Source organism: Salvelinus fontinalis, chromosome 9 (assembly GCF_029448725.1).
Source record: "Salvelinus fontinalis isolate EN_2023a chromosome 9, ASM2944872v1, whole genome shotgun sequence".
Classification (NCBI taxonomy): domain Eukaryota; kingdom Metazoa; phylum Chordata; class Actinopteri; order Salmoniformes; family Salmonidae; genus Salvelinus; species Salvelinus fontinalis.
Genome location: NC_074673.1, coordinates 27083467 through 27105173, shown reverse-complemented (window position 1 = coordinate 27105173; position 21707 = coordinate 27083467). Strand labels below are relative to the sequence as shown.

Sequence of the window (21707 nt, the reverse complement as noted above, 5' to 3'; positions counted from 1 at the left end):
TGGTTTGATATCCCCACTAGTCTGTCACCATCTCCTAGAGAGAGAATTACCACCCAACTTCAAAAGGTCCTGAAAATCCCAGGCCTGCTGGGAGGAGTGTGTGGGGGCGCCGTGCGGCAGCATCCACCTCACGACATGTCCCGGTGGGAGAGGGTGTGTGTATTTCTATTTATTATGCATCCCTATTAGCTGCTGCCAAAACATCAGCTACTCTTCCTGGGGTCCAGAAAAATGAAGGCCGGTTATACAATTTTAAAACATTACAATACATTCACAGATTTCACAACACAATGTGTGTCCTCAGGCCCCTACTCCACCACTACCACATATCTACAGTACTAAATCCATGTGTATGAATAGTGCCTATGTTATCGTATGTGTGTGTATGCATGTGTCTGTGCCAATGTTTGTGTTGCTTCATAGTCCCCGCTGTTCCATAAGGTGTTTTTATCTGTTTTTTTAAATCAAATTTTACTGCTTGCGTTAGTTACTCGATGTGGAATAGAGTTCCATGTAGTCATGGCTCTATGTAGTACTGGGCGCCTCCCATAGTCTGTTCTGGATTTGGGGACTGTGAAGAGACCTATTGTGGCATGTCTTGTGGGGTATGCATGGGTGTCCGAGCTGTGTGCTAGTAGTTTAGACAGACAGCTCGGTGCATTTAACATGGCAATACCTATCATAATTAAAAGTATTGATGAAGTCAATCTCTCCTCCACTTTCATCCAGGAGAGATTGACAAGCATATTATTAATATTAGCTCTCTGTGTACATCCAAGGGCCAGCCGTGCTGCCCTGTTCTGAGCCAATTGTCCTTTTTTGTGGCACCTGAACACACGACTGAACAGTAGTCAAGGTGCGACAAAACTAGGGCCTGTAAGACATGCTTTGTTGATAGGGTTGTTAAGAAGGCAGAGCATCGCTTTATTATAGACAGACTTCTTCCCATCTTGGCTACTACTGCATCAATATGTTTCTACTGCATCAATATGTTTCTACTGCATCAATATGTTTCTACTGCATCAATATGTTTCTACTGCATCAATATGTTTCTACTGCATCAATATGTTTCTACTGCATCAATATGTTTCCAATCCAGACAGTTTCCAATCTAGGGTTACTCCAAGCAGTTTAGTCACCCCAGCTCGCTCAATTTCCACATTATTCATTATAATATTTAGTTGAGGTTTAGGGTTTAGTGAGTGTTTTGTTCCAAATACAATGCTTTCAATTTTAGAAATATTTAGGGCTAACTTATTCCTTGCCACCCACCCTGAAACTAACTGCAGCTCTTTGTTGAGTGTTGCAGTCATTTCAATCGCTATAGTAGCTGACGTGTAAAGTGTTGAATCATCCGCATACATAGAAACTTTGGCTTTACTCAAAGTCAGTGGCATGTCGTTAGTAAAAATTGAAAACAGCAAGGGGCCTAAACAGCTACCCTGGGGAATTCCTGATTCTAACTGGATTATATGTGATAGGCTTTCATTAAAGAACACCCTCTGTGTTCTGTTAGACAAGTAACTCTTTATCCACATTATAGCAGGGGGTTTAAAGCCATAACACACACGTTTTTCCAGCTGCAAACTATGATCAATAATGTCAAAAGCTGCGCTGAAGTCTAACAAGACAGCCCCCATAATCATTTTGTTATCAATTTCTCTCAGCCAATCATCAGTCATTTGTGTAAGTGCTGTGCTTGTTGAGTGTCCTTTCCTATAAGTATGCTGAAATTCTGTTGTCAATTTTTTTACTGTAAAATAGCATTGTGTCTGGTCAAACACATTTTTTTCCAAAAGTTTACTAAGGATTGGTAACAGGCTGATTGGTCGGCTATTTGAGCCAGTAAAGGGGGCTTTACTATTCTTGGGTAGAGGAATTACTTTAGCTTCTCTCCAGGCCTGAGGGCACACGCTCTCTAGTAGGCTTAAATTGAAGATGTGGCAAATAGGAGTGGCAATATCGTCTGCTATTATCCTCAGTAATTTTCATCTAGATTGTCAGACCCTGGTGGCTTGTCATTGTTGATGGACAAAAAAAAAGTACAATTCTTGTCTTTCATAACTTGGTCCGATATACTTGGATGTGTAGTGTCAACATTTGTAGCTGGCATGTCATCCCTAAGTTTGGTTACCTTGCCAATGAAAAAGTAATTAAAGTAGTTAGCAATATCAGTGGGCTTTGTGATGAATGAGCCATCTGATTTTTTCCAAAATGTATTTTAAGGTGCCCCAAAGCTTTTTACTATCATTCTTTATATAATTTATCTTTGTTTCATAGTGTAGTGCAGTTTTTACAGTAATTCTCTTAATGGGTGCGTGCTTATTAGTAACTGGAATAAGTTGTTTCATAAAAGCGTCAAGTATTTAAAGAGCAGCAGTAAAAAATACAAAAAAACTATATATACAGGGGGGTGCCGGTACAGAGTCAATGTGCGGGGGCACCGGTTAGTTGAGGTAGTATGTACATGTAGGTAGAGTTACTTAAGGTGACTACGCATAGATGACAACAGAGAGTGGCAGTGGTGTGGAGAGGGGAGGGGGGGCAATGCAAATAGTCTGGGTAGCATTTTGACTCAATGTTCAGGAGTCTTATGGCTTGGGGGTAGAAGTTGTTTAGAAGCCTCTTGGATCTAGACTTGATGCTCCGGTACCGTGTGATAGCAGGGAGAACAGTCTATGACTAGGGTGGCTGGAGTCTTTGACAATTTTTAGGGCCTTCTTCTGACACCGCCTGGTATAGAGGTCCTGGATGGCAGGAAGCTTGGCCCCAGTGACGTACTGGGCCGTTCGCACTACCCTCTGTAGTGCCTTGCGGTCAGAGGCCGAGCAGTTGCCATACCAGGCAGTGATGCAGCTAATCAGGATGCTCTCGATGGTGCAGCTGTAGAACCTTTTGAGGATCTGAGGACCCATGCCGAATCTTTTCAGTCTCCTGAGGGGAAATAGTCGTGAAGAGGGCACGACAAAACCTGTCATTGTGTGCTTGGATCATGATAGTTTGTTGGTGATGTGGACACCAAGGAACTGGAAGCTTTCAACCTGCTGATGAGCTTTGAGGGCACTATGGTGTTGAACGCTGAGCTGTAGTCAACGAATACCATTCTCACATAGGTGTTCCTTTTGTCCAGGTGGGAAAGGGAAGTGTGGAGTGCAATAGAGACTGCATCATCTGTGGATCTGTTGGGGCGGTATGCAAATCGGAGTGGGTCTAGGGTTTCTGGGATGATGGTGTTGATGTGAGCCATGACCAGCCTTTCAAAGCACTTCATGGCTACAGACGTGAGTGCTACGGGTCAGTAGTCATTTAGACATGAGCGAGCGAGCGTGAGAGAGAGCGAGCGACTAAGAGAAAGAGGGAGAAAAAGAGCGAGAGAGAAAGAGAGAAAGAGAGAAAGAGAGAGCAAAAGAGGGAGAGAGAGTTTGAGTTTTAAATAATCTTTATTGGGTCTGGGAACCCACAAAACTATAAAAACTCATACAAAACCATAGTTACACATCAATTAAAAACACAACTCCAACTCCTCCTCCACAGTAACTAAACACAACAGACTCTGAATACCCCATGTATTCATAAACAGATCCATATTGTTGACAAGTTTGTAATAGGCAAACTCAACCCTCAGTCTCGCTGCCAACATTCCCTCCAGAATTCTCACCACATCCACAGACCCCTGTCCCCAAATACTGTTCTTTTGGGTCTTCCATATTGCTAATTTAGCTGCCCCTAACACAAAATTAAGCAAAATACCTACACCCCTTTGACTAAACCTGTAGTTTAGCCCAAATATAAACTGTTGGGAAGAGAAAACCTCTCCCAAAGCTGAGAACCAAGAAGTGATCAAGTCAATCATCCCGACCAACCTGGGACACTGTAAAAACAGATGTGCCAGAGTTTCAGACTCAGCACAGAATGAACACCCTTCCCCAACTGTCGGATCCAGGTGTACCAGATGCATATTGGTGGCTATGGCTCCATGTATTATCCTCCATTGGAAGTCAGCTGTCCTTTTTTTCAATAGGCAGTTTGTATAAAGACCGCCAACAGCCTTTTGGGGATGCACCTGGACCAAACACACCCGCCCACCTCGTCGATTTTACCCCTTCCAGGGAAGAGGCATGGGACACTTTTACACACATTTTGTACAGGGCCTTCTTTCCCACCTCCTTGAACTCCCCCAGCTCTGGGGTATCGAAGGAAAGCAGCATCCCCACGTCCTCCTCGAATGATCACGCCGCAGCACTAACAATCAGTGCAGGGAACACATAATCCAGACCCTCCTTCCACTGATCAGAATTGGAAGTGTCAGTGACATACTGCAGATGAAGTACTGGCAAGGAATCACAGACCTCAGCTACGACCTTCCTCAGTAGGCGAGATGACCGGATCTCCGCTCTTTCTCCCAGCTCCTCCAACGATCTGCTCCTGCTCTGCATCAGATGACCCAGCTTAGTACACCCCACGCTTAACAGGCATGAACGTAGGGTGGCTGAACCCAGAACACGGGACTGGATGGCAGGATTGTAAAAAAAAGGCTCTTCAAAAAGCCACATCCCTGGTGGCATGCCGGCCTTGCGGGACTTGACAAGAACTCTCCAAGCCTGCATAACAGACTCATAAAATGTATTTCTGAAATACATCAGAGCCCAGATAAACCCCCAAAGTCTGCTGTGACAGCAGCAACAAATTTCCTCAAGCGAAAACGCTTCTTCTCACTCAGCTGGTCTAACCCCACCATCTTCTGTAACATCACAGCTGACCTCACAAACTTATCAACATCAAAACAAATCTGCCAATTTGACAGATTTCCCAAAAGACTGATCCAGGAACTCATTTACCTCCTCTAGATTGTAAATTGAGTCATCACCAGCTGCTATCTTATCAATAGAGATATCCATATCCTTCTCCTGATCCTCCTCAGCTGAGGCCACAGACCCCTGACTCCCTTCTACCACATCCCTCTCAACACTCCCCACTTTGCAGCCCATCACTCGCACCAGGCATCTCCTCCACTACCTGAGAGATTATCTCTACATGAACCCCCTCCTGTACCCCAGCACTCGTACTGGGCACCTCCTCACCAGTCTGAGGAAATGGCTCTTCAGATCCATCCTTACCTTCTACAACAATATTTTTCTGCTGCATAACATTTCACTCTGGTACAAGTTGCAACTCCGTGCCCTTAACACGGACAACTTGTTCCTCAGCAACAGGTGCTTGAGGCTGCTCTACCGCTGTCGGCCCACCTCTCCCTACATCAGTGGGTCCAGGCGTTACGAGGACCACCTGCGCCCCTCCCTCTGCCTTCTTCCTTTTCGGTCAAGCATATCGCTTATGGCCAACATCCCCACACTCAAAACACTGTTGACTACCCGTACTAGCATAAGCCATATACAATCGGTTGTCATACTTGACTTTAAACAATAACTCCAAAGTCGGCTCCGGTGAGTCCAAAAACAAACACCTGTCGCCGAAACGACATAACCTGTTTCAATGCCGGGTGTTTGCAACCCAACGGGACAATCTTAATTGAACTTGCGAACTTCCCAAACTGCAATAACTCGCGCTCCAATAGCTCATTGGGAATAAACGGCGGTACATTCGAAATCATTACCCTTGTTGACGGAGAAAAAAGTGCCGTAACTTGAATAAACATTCCTTTAAGAAGTACGCCATGCTCAAGCATACGATCTACAAGGCGCTCTTCTTTAAGAAATACCACCACCGCTTTATTCATCCGTGACGCATAAACAACATTCTCATATCCTACCTTCTCTCCTACGGCGACCAGAAACTCCTCCACCGTGACAGTAGCTTCAGTAACACACCTAAAGCCGTGCCGAAGTGACCACCCACCAAAACCAGGGTAATTTCGACATGAAAAACAATATACTTAATTCTACCACAACAACTAAATAAAAATAATGATAACCTTAATCATGCATAGGAAGTAAAAGAAAAACCAAGATATCTAACTCTACACAACCCTCGCACTCACATAATTCCCAGCATGCACCTAACACTCCTAACATACAGAAAGAGAGAGAGCGAGCAATAGAAAGAGAGATAGATAGAAAGAGAGGGCGAGAGAAAGAGAGCGCGAGAGTGAGATAGAAAGAGAGCGAGAGAGATAGAAAGAGAGCGTGAAAGGGAGAAAGAGCGAAAGAGAGCGAGAGAGAGCGAGAGGGAGGGAGAGTGAGCGAGAGAAAGCGAGAGGGCGAGTGAGAGAGAGCGAATGAGCAAGAGCGAAGGAGAGAGAGAGAGAGAGTGAGCGCCAGAGAAAGAGTGAGAGCGAGTGCCAGAGAAAGAGTGAGAGAGGGTGAGCGAGAGAAAGCGAGAGGGCGAGTGAGAGAGAGCGAATGAGCAAGAGCGAAGGAGAGAGAGAGAGAGAGTGAGCGCCAGAGAAAGAGTGAGAGCGAGTGCCAGAGAAAGAGTGAGAGAGGGAGAAAGAGGGCGAGAGAGAGAGAGAGAGAAAGATAAAGAAAGAGAGCGAGAGCGAGAGAGAGAGATAGAAAGAGAGATAGAGAGAGAGAAAGAGCGATAGAAAGAGATAGAGAGAGAGAGAGAGAGGTCATGCAGAAGAACAGCTCCTGACTTGTTCTAACTTTCTAGTTGTTAAGAGTGAGATTAACACGATTAAACTAGCAAAAAATGTATAGGTAATCAAATTGTACAACTGAAAATCAATACCGTAGGAAAAAATTGACAGAGTGAGTTAAAAGACCAATCTTAATCGTGCTAGCTAGACAAATTCAAATCTGTCAGCTAGCTTACTTCTATCTCCAACTGTTTACTGGTGATAACCATAACAACAAGTCCACAGGCAGAGCTAGCAGAACCAGCAGCAGCAGAGACATAGACTCCCACCCTTTTTTGAATTTCCAGCAGAAATCCAATCAAAGAAGGGAAGAATCAATTTTAAACACAGAATTCTGAGGGAGAACCCGGAAACTCTCTTTGCTGACTGCTCATACAACAGGACTGTTACACAGTTATTTTACACAGACCACACTACTGCCTGGCATACAGCTGTAACCAGGCATTTCAGCTATACCACAAAGATAGAGAGAGAGAGAGTCCGGTCCCGTGTGGCTCAGTTGGTAGAGCATGGCGCTTGCAACGCCAGAGTTGTGGGTTCAATTCCCACGGGGGGACCAGGGTTCAATTCCCACGGGGGGACCAGGATGAATATGTATGAACTTTCCAATTTGTAAGTCGCTCTGGATAAGAGCGTCTGCTAAATGACTTAAATGTAAATGTAAAGATAGGCATCTACAAGGGAAGGCAAATCCACATTTTTGAGGACAGCAAGAAGGACCAGGAAAACAGGTTTCTGCCGGTAAACATGTATCAGAACGGCACTGTCATGGTCCAGGGCAGTGAGGCTGCACTCAGCTCTTTTGTGTAGGACTTCCCCACCCTAAGGAAGATAGTGGAAACAAAAAAAGCCAAGGACAGCACCCGACCTCTCCTCACCTCAGGCACCCCAACAGCAGGAACACAGGCCCAGAACTAAACCCACACAACAGGTCTATCCTCCCCCTGCCTGCCTACAACCACCAAAGCCAAGACTACACTACCATCAGCCTGCTGAGAGAGGCTCTGTTAGCTGGCTCTGTTAGAGGTAAGGGTTACTGAGCTAAATGAGCAGCTCCTCAGCTACACCACCTCGAGCCCAGACACAGAGCTTCTACAGGACCAGATCAACCAGTGCAGGAGCAGGTTAAGAACTCTGTCCAGGAGCTACGAGAGAGCCTTACCACAGCGCTTGAGGAGGTAAAGGCCACCATGTGGAGAGAGCCTTACCACAGCGCTTGAGGAGGTAAAGGCCACCATGAGGAGAGAGCTGGTGCAGGTAAAGGAGGAGATGGCAAAGGAGTTGTCTGTCATCAAGAGGGTGCTGCAGCACAGAGAGCAGACTGTAGAGCCTCCTAGAGAGAAGCTGCAGCCCCTCACCACCCCTAACAAACCCACTGACCCACCTTTACCCACAATCCCCCCCATACCGACAAACCTTTACCCACACCCCCAGTCAACAAGGAGGCTCACATGGGGACACCTACTACAGACACACCCCCACACACCTCTCCTTGTACACAGGCCCTGTGTACCCCAGCAACAGACCGTAAACCCACTACTCTGGTAAAACCCACTGAGGTGGCCATCCTCATTGACTCAAATGGGAAATTCATCCAAGAGGATAAACTCTTCCCCCAACACAAGGTGTCCAAAATATGGTGCCCAAAAACACAGGATGCACTCCACATCCTGTCCCAGCCTGACTTTGGCACACCAGGCCACATTATTATTCACACCGGCACCAACAACCTGCGAGAGGAGCAGGAGAGAGCAGGCAGCCTGGTCAACAGAGTAGCAGAGAGGGCCTCTGAGCGGTTCCCCAACTCCCACATCACCATCTCCACTCTGCTGCCCCGCAAAGACTTTCATCCCCGTACCATTCAGAAAGTCAACGCTGACATCACCAGAGGGTGTGGCCTACTCCCGAACGTGCACGTTGCTCACCACCCAACAATCACCACAGAGCATCTGTAACACTCCCACCTGAGGAAGCAGACAGTAGGGATGTTTGCCAAGTCTCTAAAGGAGGTGGCACTTGGTAGACAAACACCCCATGCCTCACTGGACAGAGGACCACCCAGAGACCCCTACCAGACCACTACCAGACCAGAAAGAAAGCACCATGGACCAGACCTGGCCCCCCTCCACTCCACAGGGCCCAAAAGCAGGACCAGTGCAGCTACGCAGATGTCGTCAGAGGACAGCAGAACCCTGTAGGATTGACTGAGATTAAACAGCTCCTCCAATACATCTACACTAAACACGCACACACAAGGACTCATGCATGCACACACATATTGTATAAACAGTTTTCTTGTTCAATGAATAGGAATATATAAACTCAGCAAAAAAAGAAACATCCTCTCACTGTCAACTGCGTTTATTTTCAGCAAACTTAACATGTGTAAATATTAGTATAAACATAACAAGATTCAACAATAGAGACATAAACTTAACAAGTTCCACAGACATGTGACTAACAGAAATGGAATAATATGTCCCTGAACAAAGAGGGGGTCAAAATCAAAAGTAACAGTCAGTATCTGTAGTGGCCACCAGCTGCATTAAGTACTGCAGTACCATCACCTCTGGTGAGACAAAACCGCGACTCGTCAGTGAAGAACACTTTTTGCCAGTCCTGTCTGGTCCAGCGACGGTGGGTTTGTGCCTATAGGCAACATTGTTGCCGGTGATGTCTGGTGAGGACCTGCCTTACAACAGGCATACAAGTCCTCAGTTCAGCCTCTCTCAGCCTGATGCGGACAGTCTGAGCACTGATGGAGGGATTGTGCATTCCTGGTGTAACTCAGGCAGTTGTTGTTGCCATCCTGTACCTGTACCGCAGGTGTGATGTTCGGATGTACCGATCCTGTGCAGGTGTTGTTACACGTGGTCTGCCATTGCGAGGACGATCAGCTGCCCGTCCTGTCTCCCTGTAGCGCCGTCGTAGGCGTCTCACAGTCATTTCCATTGCAATTTATTGCCCTGGCCACATCTGCAGTTCTCATACCTCCTTGCAGCATGTCTGAGGCACGTTCACGCAGATGAGCAGGGACCCTGGGCATCTTTCTTTTGATGTTTTTCAGAGTCAGTAGAAAGGCCTCTTTAGTGTCCTACGTTTTCATAACTGTGACATTAATTGCCTACCGTCTGTAAGCTGTTAGTGTCTTAACAACTGTTCCACAGTTGCATGATCATTAATTGTTTATTGTTCATTGAACAAGCATGGGAAACAGTGTTTAAACCCTTTACAATGAAGATCTGTGAAGTTATTTGGAATTTTACAAATTATCTTTGAAAGACAGGGTCCTGAAAAAGGATGTAAGATAATGTAAGATAATAAGATGTTTCTTCTGCTGAGTTTATCACATTTGGTTAAAACTGAAAAAATTACTTGTATTGACAGAAAAAGATGTGTGCCTTTGTGCAATATATATCCCCCCCTCAGAATCCCCATATTACTCAGAGGAGATCTTCCCCACCCTTAAGGAAGACACGTGCCATTTCCAGGCCCAGGGAAATGTGCTCATCTGTGGGGACACAAATGCGCGCACAGGCACACTACCTGATCTAACGAGCACACGAGGGGACAGCTTTATTACAGGCCATACTGTTTCTAACTGTCTTCATCTCCCCATAGAAACAACAGTGACAGCACCATCAACAAAAACGGAAGGGATCTGTTGCAGCTCTGTCGAAGCCTGGGTCTGTACTTTGTCAATGGTAGGTTACAGGGGTACTCTTTGGGGAGATTCACCTATTGCTCACCTCTTGGCAACAGCACAGTAGACTATATGATTATAGACATTGACCCTTTCTCTATCAGCTCATTCACTGTCAAGCCACTAACATCTCTGTCTGATCACAGACAAATTACATTGTTCCTCAAAAGAACAGACATGGAAACAACCACACATCCACAGCCCAGTAAGCTGGGAAAAATCTGAAATTCATACAGATGGGTCCAAAACATCACAGAAGAATACCAGAAAGCAACCTGTAACCAAAATATCCAAACACTTTCTGGACACCACATTCACTCACAGTAAAGAAGGCATCAATCTAGCAGTAAAAAACATCAACTATATATTCAGGCAAATGGCAAAAGAGTGGTTAGTCTCCACAATTCAGAGGTTAAATGCCTACTCTTCGCAGATGACCTATGCCTGCTGTCACCCAGTAAACCCCAAAAAGACTCAAATAATGATTTTCCAGAGAAGATCCAGATCTCAGGGAATTAGACCAAAGTCCTCAATTGGTACAAAATATATAGAGTACTGCACACACTACAATTACTTAGGTTTAAAAATAAACTCAACTGGACACCTTAATGATGCAGTGAATGAACTGAGAGAGAAAGCAAGCAGGGCATTCTACGCCATTAAAATACAAATTCAAATTGAAATACCTCTTCAAATTTGGCTAAAACTAACTGAATGTGTCATTGAACCAATTGCACTTTATGGCAGTGAGGTGTGGGGTCCACTTGCAAAACAAGATTTTACCAAATGGGACAAACACCCCATTGAAACCCTGCATGCAGAGTTCTGTAAGATTCTCCAACATGCCCAGAGGAAAACTACAAACAATGCATGCAGGGCAGAATTAGGCCAATATCCACTAATAATAATAACACAAAAAAGAGCAATTAAGTTTTGGAAACATCTAAAATACTTTGACCCCCTCTCATATCATTACCAAGCCCTGCAATATCAAGAGCTGAGCAAAGAAAAGACAGTCCCCTCATTCAGCTGGTCCTGGGGCTGAGTTCACAAACCTGTCCTACTAATACACTGAAGCCTCAGGACCAGAACATCCAATCAATCAGAATAAACCAAATTACAACACAGTCAAAACAAAACTACATTGCTTATTGGGAAACACAAGCACAAAGCAAAATGCAGTGCTATCTGTCCCTAAATTGACAGTACACCGTGGCTAACTTCATTTCCCGGCAAAATGTTAAAAAATAAATAAAACAATTAGAGAGTATCATTTCCCCAAATTTGAAACCTTTATTCAAGGTTTCAAAGACCTCTCTGATGAGAATAGGGTACCTGTCCTGTTGGGGGAGGACGCAGAGAGCGGTGGGTTGGCAGCGCACTACATTGCTGCCTGCCATAAGTTGAGGGACAGTGTCTGACAGGGAAATGTCCTCTACTGTATGCTTATTGTTATTGTTCAATGTATGGTTCTTATTATTTTAATATTGTAAATATCCAAAGTAAGCTTTGGCAATATGTACATTGTTACATCATGCCAATAAAGCAAATTGAATTGAATTGAAAGAGCGAGAGAAAAAGAGAGAGAAAGAAAAAAGAGATAGAGAGAAAGAAAGAGAGAGAAAGAAAGAGAGAAAGAAAGAGAGAGAGAGAAAAAGAGAAAGAGAGAGAGAGAAAAAGAGAAAGAGCGAGAGAGAAAAAGAGAAAGAGAGAGAGAAAAAGAGAAAGAGAGAGAGAAAAAGAGATAGAGCGAGAGCGAGAGCTAGAAAGAGAGCGAGAGAGAAAGCGAGAGAGCAAGAGGGTTGAGGCTCTTGGAAGGGGACAATATTACCAGGCCATACCATGCTGGGCATATGGCAAATTCAAACCCTGGGGAGTCTAGAGCAGTACCATCTGGTCTCTCTTCTCCAGGGTCAGCAGTTTGATAATAGCTCAAGTACAGTAGGGATTGTTCTACTCTGCACACAGTGATAAGTGAGAACTTTTCAAGTGGCAAACTTCAATTTTCTTTACAAACCAGTGGAAATAAATATTTGTCTAGATATCGTTGGTCATTTTACTGTGGGAGAATAAAGAGAAATGGCATTCGCAAGGAAGAGTACACTGACTTTTACTTATGGGGATAAGTTTTCAAAGAACTGAATAGGGACAGCTAAATATATACAGAAAGGGTCTTATTAAAACCTAAGAGGTTAGTGTGTGAAGGAGAGAGAGAGCGTGGTAGTGTCTTACCTTGTGGTCATATAGTCCCCTTGGTGACCTGTGGAGACCGAGGGGAGAAAGGGGAAGGGAGAGAGAGGATGTGAGATGAGACATGGGACCTTTCCCAGAGGAGCTTGCAGAGCATTGTGCACACGCTCAGTAAAGCATATGCAGCCCTGCCATCTGCCCACAACCACTGGCTTCATGGTGACGCACACAATGACACATAATGACTCACACACAGTAACACACACTTATACTTTACCTGCAGTAAAAAAAAGAAAGAACACCTGTCTAAGCACACACACACACACACACACACACACACACACACACACACACACACACACAACCTTCACTCGCAATTTTACCTTCACATGCAAAAACGCATGTTTTCACAAGTCAAGAAACTCCAAATCCCTCAAATTGCTCCTAACAAGAGGTTAAACTTTAAACCTGTGCTCATCCACTATGCACATGGACAGGATCCGACCTGTCAGGGTAACACCAGGGTGGGGCTAGCTTTACCTATACCTACTTAAACACACTCACCGACATTCACTGTAGCAGGCAGGAGTCCATGGCTAATTATTATCAAAGTTCCCATTCTCTTCCTCAACTCCCTGTACAGCCAACAGATTGACTGAGACTGACAGATTTAGACTACCCGAGAGCTTGCTGCCTGCATTGTTAGCTAGTTAGCTAGCATTCAGCAGCAGCTCAGTGTTGACAGTAGCTTAGTCAAAGGCCTTGAGGAGATCCCACCAATGTAGAACACAGTGAACCCAGCCATAATAGTCCTACCGCGCTAATGCTGCCAGGCCATTAAGCTAACCACTAATCAATCACAACAGCACAATCCCTTTAGCTCTGACTTGGCTCGCTAATGCTGAGGTTAGCATCTCTGTTGTGAGGCCTGATGGAGAAAGTAGCACAATGGACATTTTACCACAGAGGTTAGATTGAAGTGGACAATTTTAGAATCAACCAAATATGTTTTTAACGGTTTCTAATTAGCTCTACAGTTCTAAAGCACTGCACTTAGTTTGGAATGTGCATGCAATCTTTCCCTTTTATTTATTCAGGAGTTCCTTTACAAACCCACACAGACAATAGCGGAGACGTTCAGTATACCATTTCATACATATGGAAACCTGCTTAGATCACAACTCAGCCAAACAGACAGAAGGGACATACAGACAGAGGAGTCAGACAGATACAGACAGATAGACTAACTAACCAACAGACGGACAGACGGGACCGCCAGACAGGAAGTAGGCCAGCACAATGTGAGTCTCTGATCCCTTACCTTCTCCCAGAGTCCTCTTCAGTAGGTCGTGCTTGGCCTGCAGTTTGGAGATGAGATTGCTGCCCTCCAGAAACTCCCGGAATTTCTGTGGACAATTCAGAGCGATTACTAGGGCTGATGAGCCAAGTAAGCGTTGCCTGCCCTTAAGACACCAATCTCTGATAAGGCAGCCAAGGGCAAAGGACAGGACGACAACGGGAGTCTTTTTAAAGCTTTATCGCACCATGTCCATCTTTAGACAGCCAGGAGGACAGAAGAAGAGAAAATAGCCTAACCGCTCGCTAAGGAAGAGATATTTTTGGAGAGCTTTGTTTCTGAGAGTAAAAATGCCAAGAGAGGGAATACATATGATATGCAGCATTTTAGAGCTCTAACAAATCCCTAGAAATACAAGCACAGCTTCTGTTCACATTCCTCAGATAGATTACAACTACAAGACCATGGATCACAACCATCCAAACTAGTCAAAATCCAATGTATTAATTTCCTAGCCATCTATCCACAGCAGTTTCCACAGTGACTGTCAGTCTGAATTTAAAGTCAGCAGGACTTACTGAACGTGTCCAATAAGAAACTATTGTTTTTGCTTTCCATTGCAAAACATTTTGCTATGTTTTGCTACTACAGTATGCACATGAATATGACCCTGCCCAGTTCTCTACATTCATAACTTGGAAGTTACCAATAGGGGGCGCTCCACTCACCATGAAGTAGAACTGCTCTGTCTCCTGCTGATTGGCCCTCCGTTTGGCGATACTGGGCTTGCTGAGGTAGGTCTCCGACACGGTGGACTTCACCGACTCGGTGGAGCGGCTGTGGTGGAAACACTCGGAGACGTCATAGTCCTCGATGGTCACCATGTCCTGGATGGTCGTCAGGGTGGCCTCTGACGTCTTCTTGATCTGGAGGGCACCCAAAGAGGATCGGAGCTTCAGGACCGGTTTACAGTGTCACAGGTGTAAACACATTCAAACACATTACACTGTCATTTGTTTTCCCTCAAGTACTCATAAGCTCACTCAAGTTTCCCCATCCGGCTCGAAGGACCAGTGCTCAGTGACGACCACTGACCAAATGACCCCTGAACTCCTAGGCAGTAAAATGTGATAAATGCATGGCTTTCTGACTGCCTTTCGTTTCACACTCAGCATGACAAATGCATCCGTCCTTAAGCATGACTCGAGACCAGAGCAATCAATTTGCATGCACTCAAAAACAATAGAGGTGGAAGGAAGGTAGGGGTGAAAGAATAGAGGTGGAAGGATGGTAGGGATGAAAGAATAGAGGTGGAAGGAAGGTAGGGATGAAAGAATAGAGGTGGAAGGATGGTAGGGATGAAAGAATAGAGGTGGAAGGATGGTAGGGATGAAAGAATAGAGGTGGAAGGATGGTAGGGATGAAAGAATAGAGGTGGAAGGAAGGTAGGGATGACAGAATAGAGGTGGAAGGAAGGTAGGGATGAAAGAATAGAGGTGGAAGGAAGGTAGGGATGAAAGAATAGAGGTGGAAGGATGGTAGGGATGAAAGAATAGAGGTGGAAGGATGGTAGGGATGAAAGAATAGAGGTGGAAGGAAGGTAGGGATGAAATAATAGAGGTGGATGGAAGGTAGGGATGAAAGAATAGAGGTGGAAGGATGATAGGGATGAAAGAATAGAGGTGGAAGGAAGGTAGGGATGAAATAATAGAGGTGGATGGAAGGTAGGGATGAAATGTACTCAGTCTCAGGCATTTAAAACTCATTTCCATAGTGGCCACTTCACCGTCAGCCCAAGTGGTTTTCCAGGAGCTTATAAATGTCAAGGCTTGGCCAAGCATATCCCATCACTTACAACAGAGGGAGAACACAACAATGCAAGATTCCACTAGACACTGACAATAAACATATACTTCTTTCCAGTGGATATGATATAATAATTGTGTTAAAGCTTTAATGACTTCCATCTTATTTGCAAACAAACATTTCCCACCTCAGAAATGTCCAGTCTCAATTTGAGAGAAGTTTTGGCCACTTATAAAACTTCCATTCTGTGAGGAGGCCTAAACTGACATCCTGATGTAATATATATTTGGGTGAGAAGGAGCAAAATGACAGTGAGAGAGTTAGGAGATAGATAGACAGGAGGGAAAGGATGTTTTTGTATGCCTATGGCTCAGGCAATGGCAAAGCGCATGTGTTCACCTGGTGGAGTGGTTCAGAGAGAGAGAACAAGAGCGTGCGAGAGAGAGGAAGCAGAGGAAGGAGAGAGAGAGAAAGAGGGAGAGAGCAAGAGCAAGCGAGAGAAAAGAACGGGGGGGTAGAGAGAGGACGGAAAAAGAGAAAGGGGAGAGAAAGGAAATAGAGATCGAGTGACAAGGAGAGAAGAAGGAGAGAGACAGGAATGAGACAGAGTGAGAGAGAGGAAGGAGAGAAAGGAGACAGGAAGGAGAGATAGGAAATAGAGATCAAGTGACAGAGAGAGGAAGGAGAGAAAGGAGACAGGAAGGAGAGATCAAGTGACAGAGAGAGGAAGGAGAGAAAGGAGACAGGAAGGAGAGATAGGAAATAGAGATCAAGTGGCAGAGAGAGGAAGGAGAGAAAGGAGACAAGGAGAGATAGGAAATAGAGATCAAGTGACAGAGAGAGGAAGGAGAGATAGGAGACAAAGTGAGAGAGAGGAAGGAGAGAGAGAGGAAGGAGAGAGAGGAAGGAGAGAGACAGGAAGGAGAGAGAGAGAGAGAGAGAGAGAGAGGGTGTGAGTGAGTGAGTGAGTGAGTGTGAGTAGACCTGTCTCTCAAGAGAATACAGGCTATGTGCACACTCCCCACAAAATGAGGTAGAAACTGAACTGCACTTCCTAACCTCCTGCCAAATGTATGACCATAGAGACACATATTTCCCTCAGATTACACAGACCCACAAAGAATTTGAAAACAAACCCAATTTTGATAAACTCCCATATCACCTGGGTGAAATACCACAGTGTGCCATCACAGCAGCAAGATGTGTCCTGTTGCCACAAGAAAAGGGCAACCAGTGAAGAACAAACACCATTGTAAATACAACCCATATTTATGTTTATTTATTTTCCCTTTTGTACTTTATCTATTTGCACATGATATGACATTTGAAATGTCTTTATTATTTTGGAACTTTTGCAAGTGTAATGTTTACTGAAACGTTTGTGGTTTGTGACCAAAGTAAGGATTGTGACCAAAGTCAGAAGCCATGTACAGTGGGGAGAACAAGTATTTGAAACACTGCCGATTTTGCAGGTTTTCCTACTTACAAAGCATGTAGAGGTCTGTAATTTTTTATCATAGGTACACTTCAACTGTGAGAGACGGAATCTAAAAAAAAATGCAGAAAATCACATTGTATGATTTTTAAGTAATTAAATTGCCTTTTATTGCATGGCATAAGTATTTGATACATCAGAAAAGCAGCACTTAATATTTGGTACAGAAACCTTTGTTTGCAATTACAGAGATCATACGTTTCCTGTAGTTCTTGACCAGGTTTGCATACACTGCAGCAGGGATTTTGGCCCACTCCTCCATACAGACCATCTCCAGATCATTCAGGTTTCGGGGCTGTCGCTGGGCAATACAGACTTTCAGCTCCCTCCAAAGATTTTCTATTGGGTTCAGGTCTGGAGACTGGCTAGGCCACTCCAGGACCTTGAGATGCTTCTTACGGAGCCACTCCTTAGTTGCCCTGGCTGTGTGTTTCAGGTCGTTGTCATGCTGGAAGACCCAGCCACGACCCATCTTCAATGCTCTTACTGAGGGAAGGAGGTTGTTGGCCAAGATCTCGCGATACATGGCCCCATCTTGCATAGAGCCCCAGACCAATGGTGATTGACCGTCATCTTGAACTTCTTCCATTTTCTAATAATTGCGCCAACAGTTGTTGCCTTCTCACCAAGCTGCTTGCCTGTTGTCATGTAGCCCATCCCAGCCTTGTGCAGGTCTACAATTTTATCCCTGATGTCCTTACACAGCTCTCTGGTCTTGGCCATTGTGGAGAGGTTGGAGTCTGTTTGATTGAGTGTGTGGACAGGTGTCTTTTATACAGGTAACGAGTTCAAACAGGTGCAGTTAATACAGGTAATTAGTGGAGAACAGGAGGGCTTCTTAAAGAAAAACTAACAGGTCTGTGAGAGACGGAATTCTTACTGGTTGGTAGGTGATCAAATACTTTTGTCATGCAATAAAATGCAAATTAATTACTTAAAAATCATACAATGTGATTTTCTGGATTTTTGTTTTAGATTCCGTCTCTCACAGTGGAAGTGTACCTATGATAAAAATTACAGACCTCTACATGCTTTGTAAGTAGGAAAACCTTCAACATCGGCAGTGTATCAAATACTTGTTCTCCCCACTGTACTTCTGATAGGAGAGATAGTAACTAGGTCGAGCTGTGAGCCCTTGAATGAGAAATAGCTCAAGGGGGGCTTGACTACGTCAATTAATCTCAAAGTCAGACTCGGACATACCATAGTCAAAGGGAGTGTTCCTTTGGTTCCACATAGCTACTATACACACAGAGACAGGAACATATTATAACTTGTGTTACTAATTGTAAGACCCATGACTCATGCAATGTTTGAGGCACCTTAGAAAAACAGGGTGGTATGAATGAAGGCATTCAACTCCCCTTTCATCTACATGTGGCAAGGTTCATAACTGATTCTGCATGCGCGCGTACACACACACACACACACACACACACACACACACACACACACACACACACACACACACACACACACACACACACACACACACACACACACACACACACACACACACACACACACACACGTGGCTGTATTACACTGTCATTCGTCTCTATGTGGAGGATAAACCAGAAACAACACTACAGGTCTGGACAGGGATAATGACAGAAATAATGAATAATGAAATGTAGGATTGGCAGGCAATTCAACTTCTAATAAGAGACGTTTCAAATTAAAAAAAGTCCACCTGTCTGTTTGATCTATAGTGTGGTGATTTAGGACATCTGATGATGACATCACTATTATAGTTTTACCTTCAATTACTAAGGGAACTGGGTTATTTGACAGTTTTAGTAGTTTCAGATGAAGAGTGATAATACTGAGTGGAATGAGGGTGGTCAAAATACTTCCCTTCCTTTTCCAACATTCTGCTTTGATAGGACCGAAATACCTGGGTCTTCCTAGAGGCTTTGTGAATACGGGTACAAGTCCAGAGTTGCACTATTTAGGACCAGCCCATGGGTTCAATCATCTCTGTGCCATGGGCATAGGAGTACCTTTCCTAACAAGGCCCTGAATAAGAGGCGAGCCCCTGCTCTCCCAGCCTCTCCCGGGTGGAACAGTGGAGACCAAGGTGCCCAGCTATCACAGTATGAAGAGGGGCTCTGACGAAGCTTATTAAAGAGCAGTGTGCGGGTTTCTTCTTTTTCTAATCTTATTCAACTGTTACCATGCACCTGCAAAAAAAGATAGCTCAGATGTGCGAGTGCCTTTTGAATTACAGTATAGAGAGTATAGAGAGTATCGAGAGGACCCATGCATGAAAGTCCCTCCATCATTCAGCAGACTACTAGTTACCAGTGTTGACTGCTAGGCTCAATTACAGCAGGGCTTTCAGATGGAGAGGCTCACTGAGATCTACCCACTGGTGCCCAGCAGGATCAGATCAGGAGGCCTGGAGGTAATGACATGGCACTTCACAACTAGCACGTCACCTCCAGTATAAACCTGTCTGGGGAATAGCAGGATTTCTATTCCTCAGGGCCTGTGGTGAGCAGCAAGCTAATCTCACGATCAGTGAATCAGGGCTGCCAACACTGAACTAACACTGAGCACACACCTCCCAGGTTTTGATGTGACACCCTGAGGTTTATCTGTAGAAAAACAAAACACAGGCTCCCTACAAAGGAGAGCGTATTGGATTGCCGGGGTTAAGTACAAAACGACTTGAGAATATTTATTACGTTTGGTACACATCTAGCGAGAGATAGAGACGCTGTCTGTATCTGTCTAAAGCCAAGGAAATTTGAGGTAGAGGTTTAACCAACAAGGGGAGTTGATAACCAACACAGCAGAACATACTCCATTTCTGCAGATATATCTGCATACAGTATATACACTGTACATCCATACATCTTTAAAGGGCACGCAAACCAGACCAGGGGGCCACAGTGGGCCCAATGGGGATGAGAGACTTCCTACTCTCATGCTAATAAATTATTCATCCATGTTTTCCTTCATCCTCTCGTGCTGTCAATGAAACAGATGCAGATCATGATACCAGAGAAAAACACAACAAATCCCAGCTTTTCACTTTTCCTGGCTGGAGTAGATCTTGGTCCATCAAATACTTGCCTCCTCCTTGCTCGTTTCCTCAATTCCTCTCAAAGCGCATTGGAGGAGAGGATCCAATTCCCTCCCTCAGACCTGGGGAGGTTGAGCTTGGGGAGGAATTGAGGAAACAAGGAAGGAGGAAGCAAGGATTTGACAGCTAGTAATGTGTGTGTACAGTTCTGCTTCAGTGTCTCCAAATGACAGCCCCTGGAAAGGCCTTTTCAATGAGACACCATGAAGAGACCATCTTGTGGACTTGACACAGAGCAGTGGTTCCCCATCCTGATGTTAACTCGAAATGACACAACGACAAGGTTCCAGTTTAACAAAATTTACTCTACTATATGAACACACTACAAGGTAGCATTACACTCCAGGCTCGGTCCAACAACGACTAGACTTCCTGCGCAGGCACACTCTTGACTGAGTGATAGCCCCGTAATAACAGAAATATAGGGATACTTAAAACATGAACTTAACAATCTCCCCCTTTTCTTTAAAGAAATAAAAACATCAACAACATAATTAAATGTCCAAGTATTATTCAAGATCCCCATTACAAATGGGTTGTGTGACAGTTTTTATTTGTATTACTCAAGCTGCCACTTTCCATTACTGAGAGCCTGTAGGAGCGAGAGCCTGTAGGAGCACAAGACCGGATGCTCCCTTTTTAGTCAGACAGTCAGCAAGCTGTTCCTTTGTGGTCGACCACAGAATCCGCTGGATTCTCTGTGCTTGAATAAGTTCCTTGATGCTGCTAATCTCAAAGTCTTTTCTCTGTGACAGACTTGGTTGACTTCACAGCATCAACTAATGAGTAGTTGTCAGTGACACAAACTACAGGTAGGAAGTGCCGTTTTGTCCCACCAGTGTTAACCTAGCGAAGAATCACTGAAGACAACTAGTTTCAAAGAGTCATCTTTTCCAACATGCTGAAACTTTAAAGTCACTTGTTGTGATTTCAGTTTACGAACAACTTTGTTTGCCTCATGAATGGTTTGTACAGTGGCGTGTTTTGTGTTAGATGCCAAGTTGCAACCATCAAACCAGGTCTACTCTGTCTCGCAGCCCATAAAATTTGTCCTATCTTTGACCAGCTTCAATTCCACATAGAGGGGAATTCCTTTGTACGGCTCTTGAAGAATCCATGTGGATGGGTTGAAGATTCTTGATATAGCTCTCCTGTTGCATCAGTATTTTTCCATCAACTGTAATAAACTCTATGCCAACATAACAAAAATGATCATGCTCCTCACGGCCAACCTAGAAAACAGCTTTGAGGTGTGGAATCACAGTTGAAGCAAAGGTCTGTGAGCCACCCCAGATAAAGGCATCAACATGACAGGCAAGTACTCCATTCACATTGCAGTCTTGATCAAGCCAATAGAAGACTGCAGGATCCACTTGTGACATTTTTCCACCTGTATTCAGCATTGTTGCCTTGACTTTGTTGTACCGGTAGAGTGATCCATCTGCCAGTCCATACACACACTTTTTTAGTTTCCACAGTGTTCCTTCACTTTTAGCTTCGGGCGGAGGTCGGATGTGAATGTCCCTT

General features: G+C 44.6%; 1 protein-coding gene across 5 annotated transcripts in view; it reads right to left on the bottom strand.

Moving 5' to 3' along the window:
* LOC129862363 (SLIT-ROBO Rho GTPase-activating protein 1-like) overlaps positions 1-21707 on the bottom strand; it is a 178781-nt gene that overhangs the window by 45256 nt on the left and 111818 nt on the right. For all 5 annotated transcript variants that reach the window (XM_055933912.1, XM_055933913.1, XM_055933916.1 and 2 more), the window contains exons 9-11: positions 14517-14714; positions 13813-13897; positions 12534-12561 (exon numbers count right to left, since the gene is read on the bottom strand). In XM_055933912.1, coding sequence (XP_055789887.1) covers positions 12534-12561; positions 13813-13897; positions 14517-14714 — 311 coding nt within the window. The remainder of the gene's footprint in view (positions 1-12533; positions 12562-13812; positions 13898-14516; positions 14715-21707) is intronic.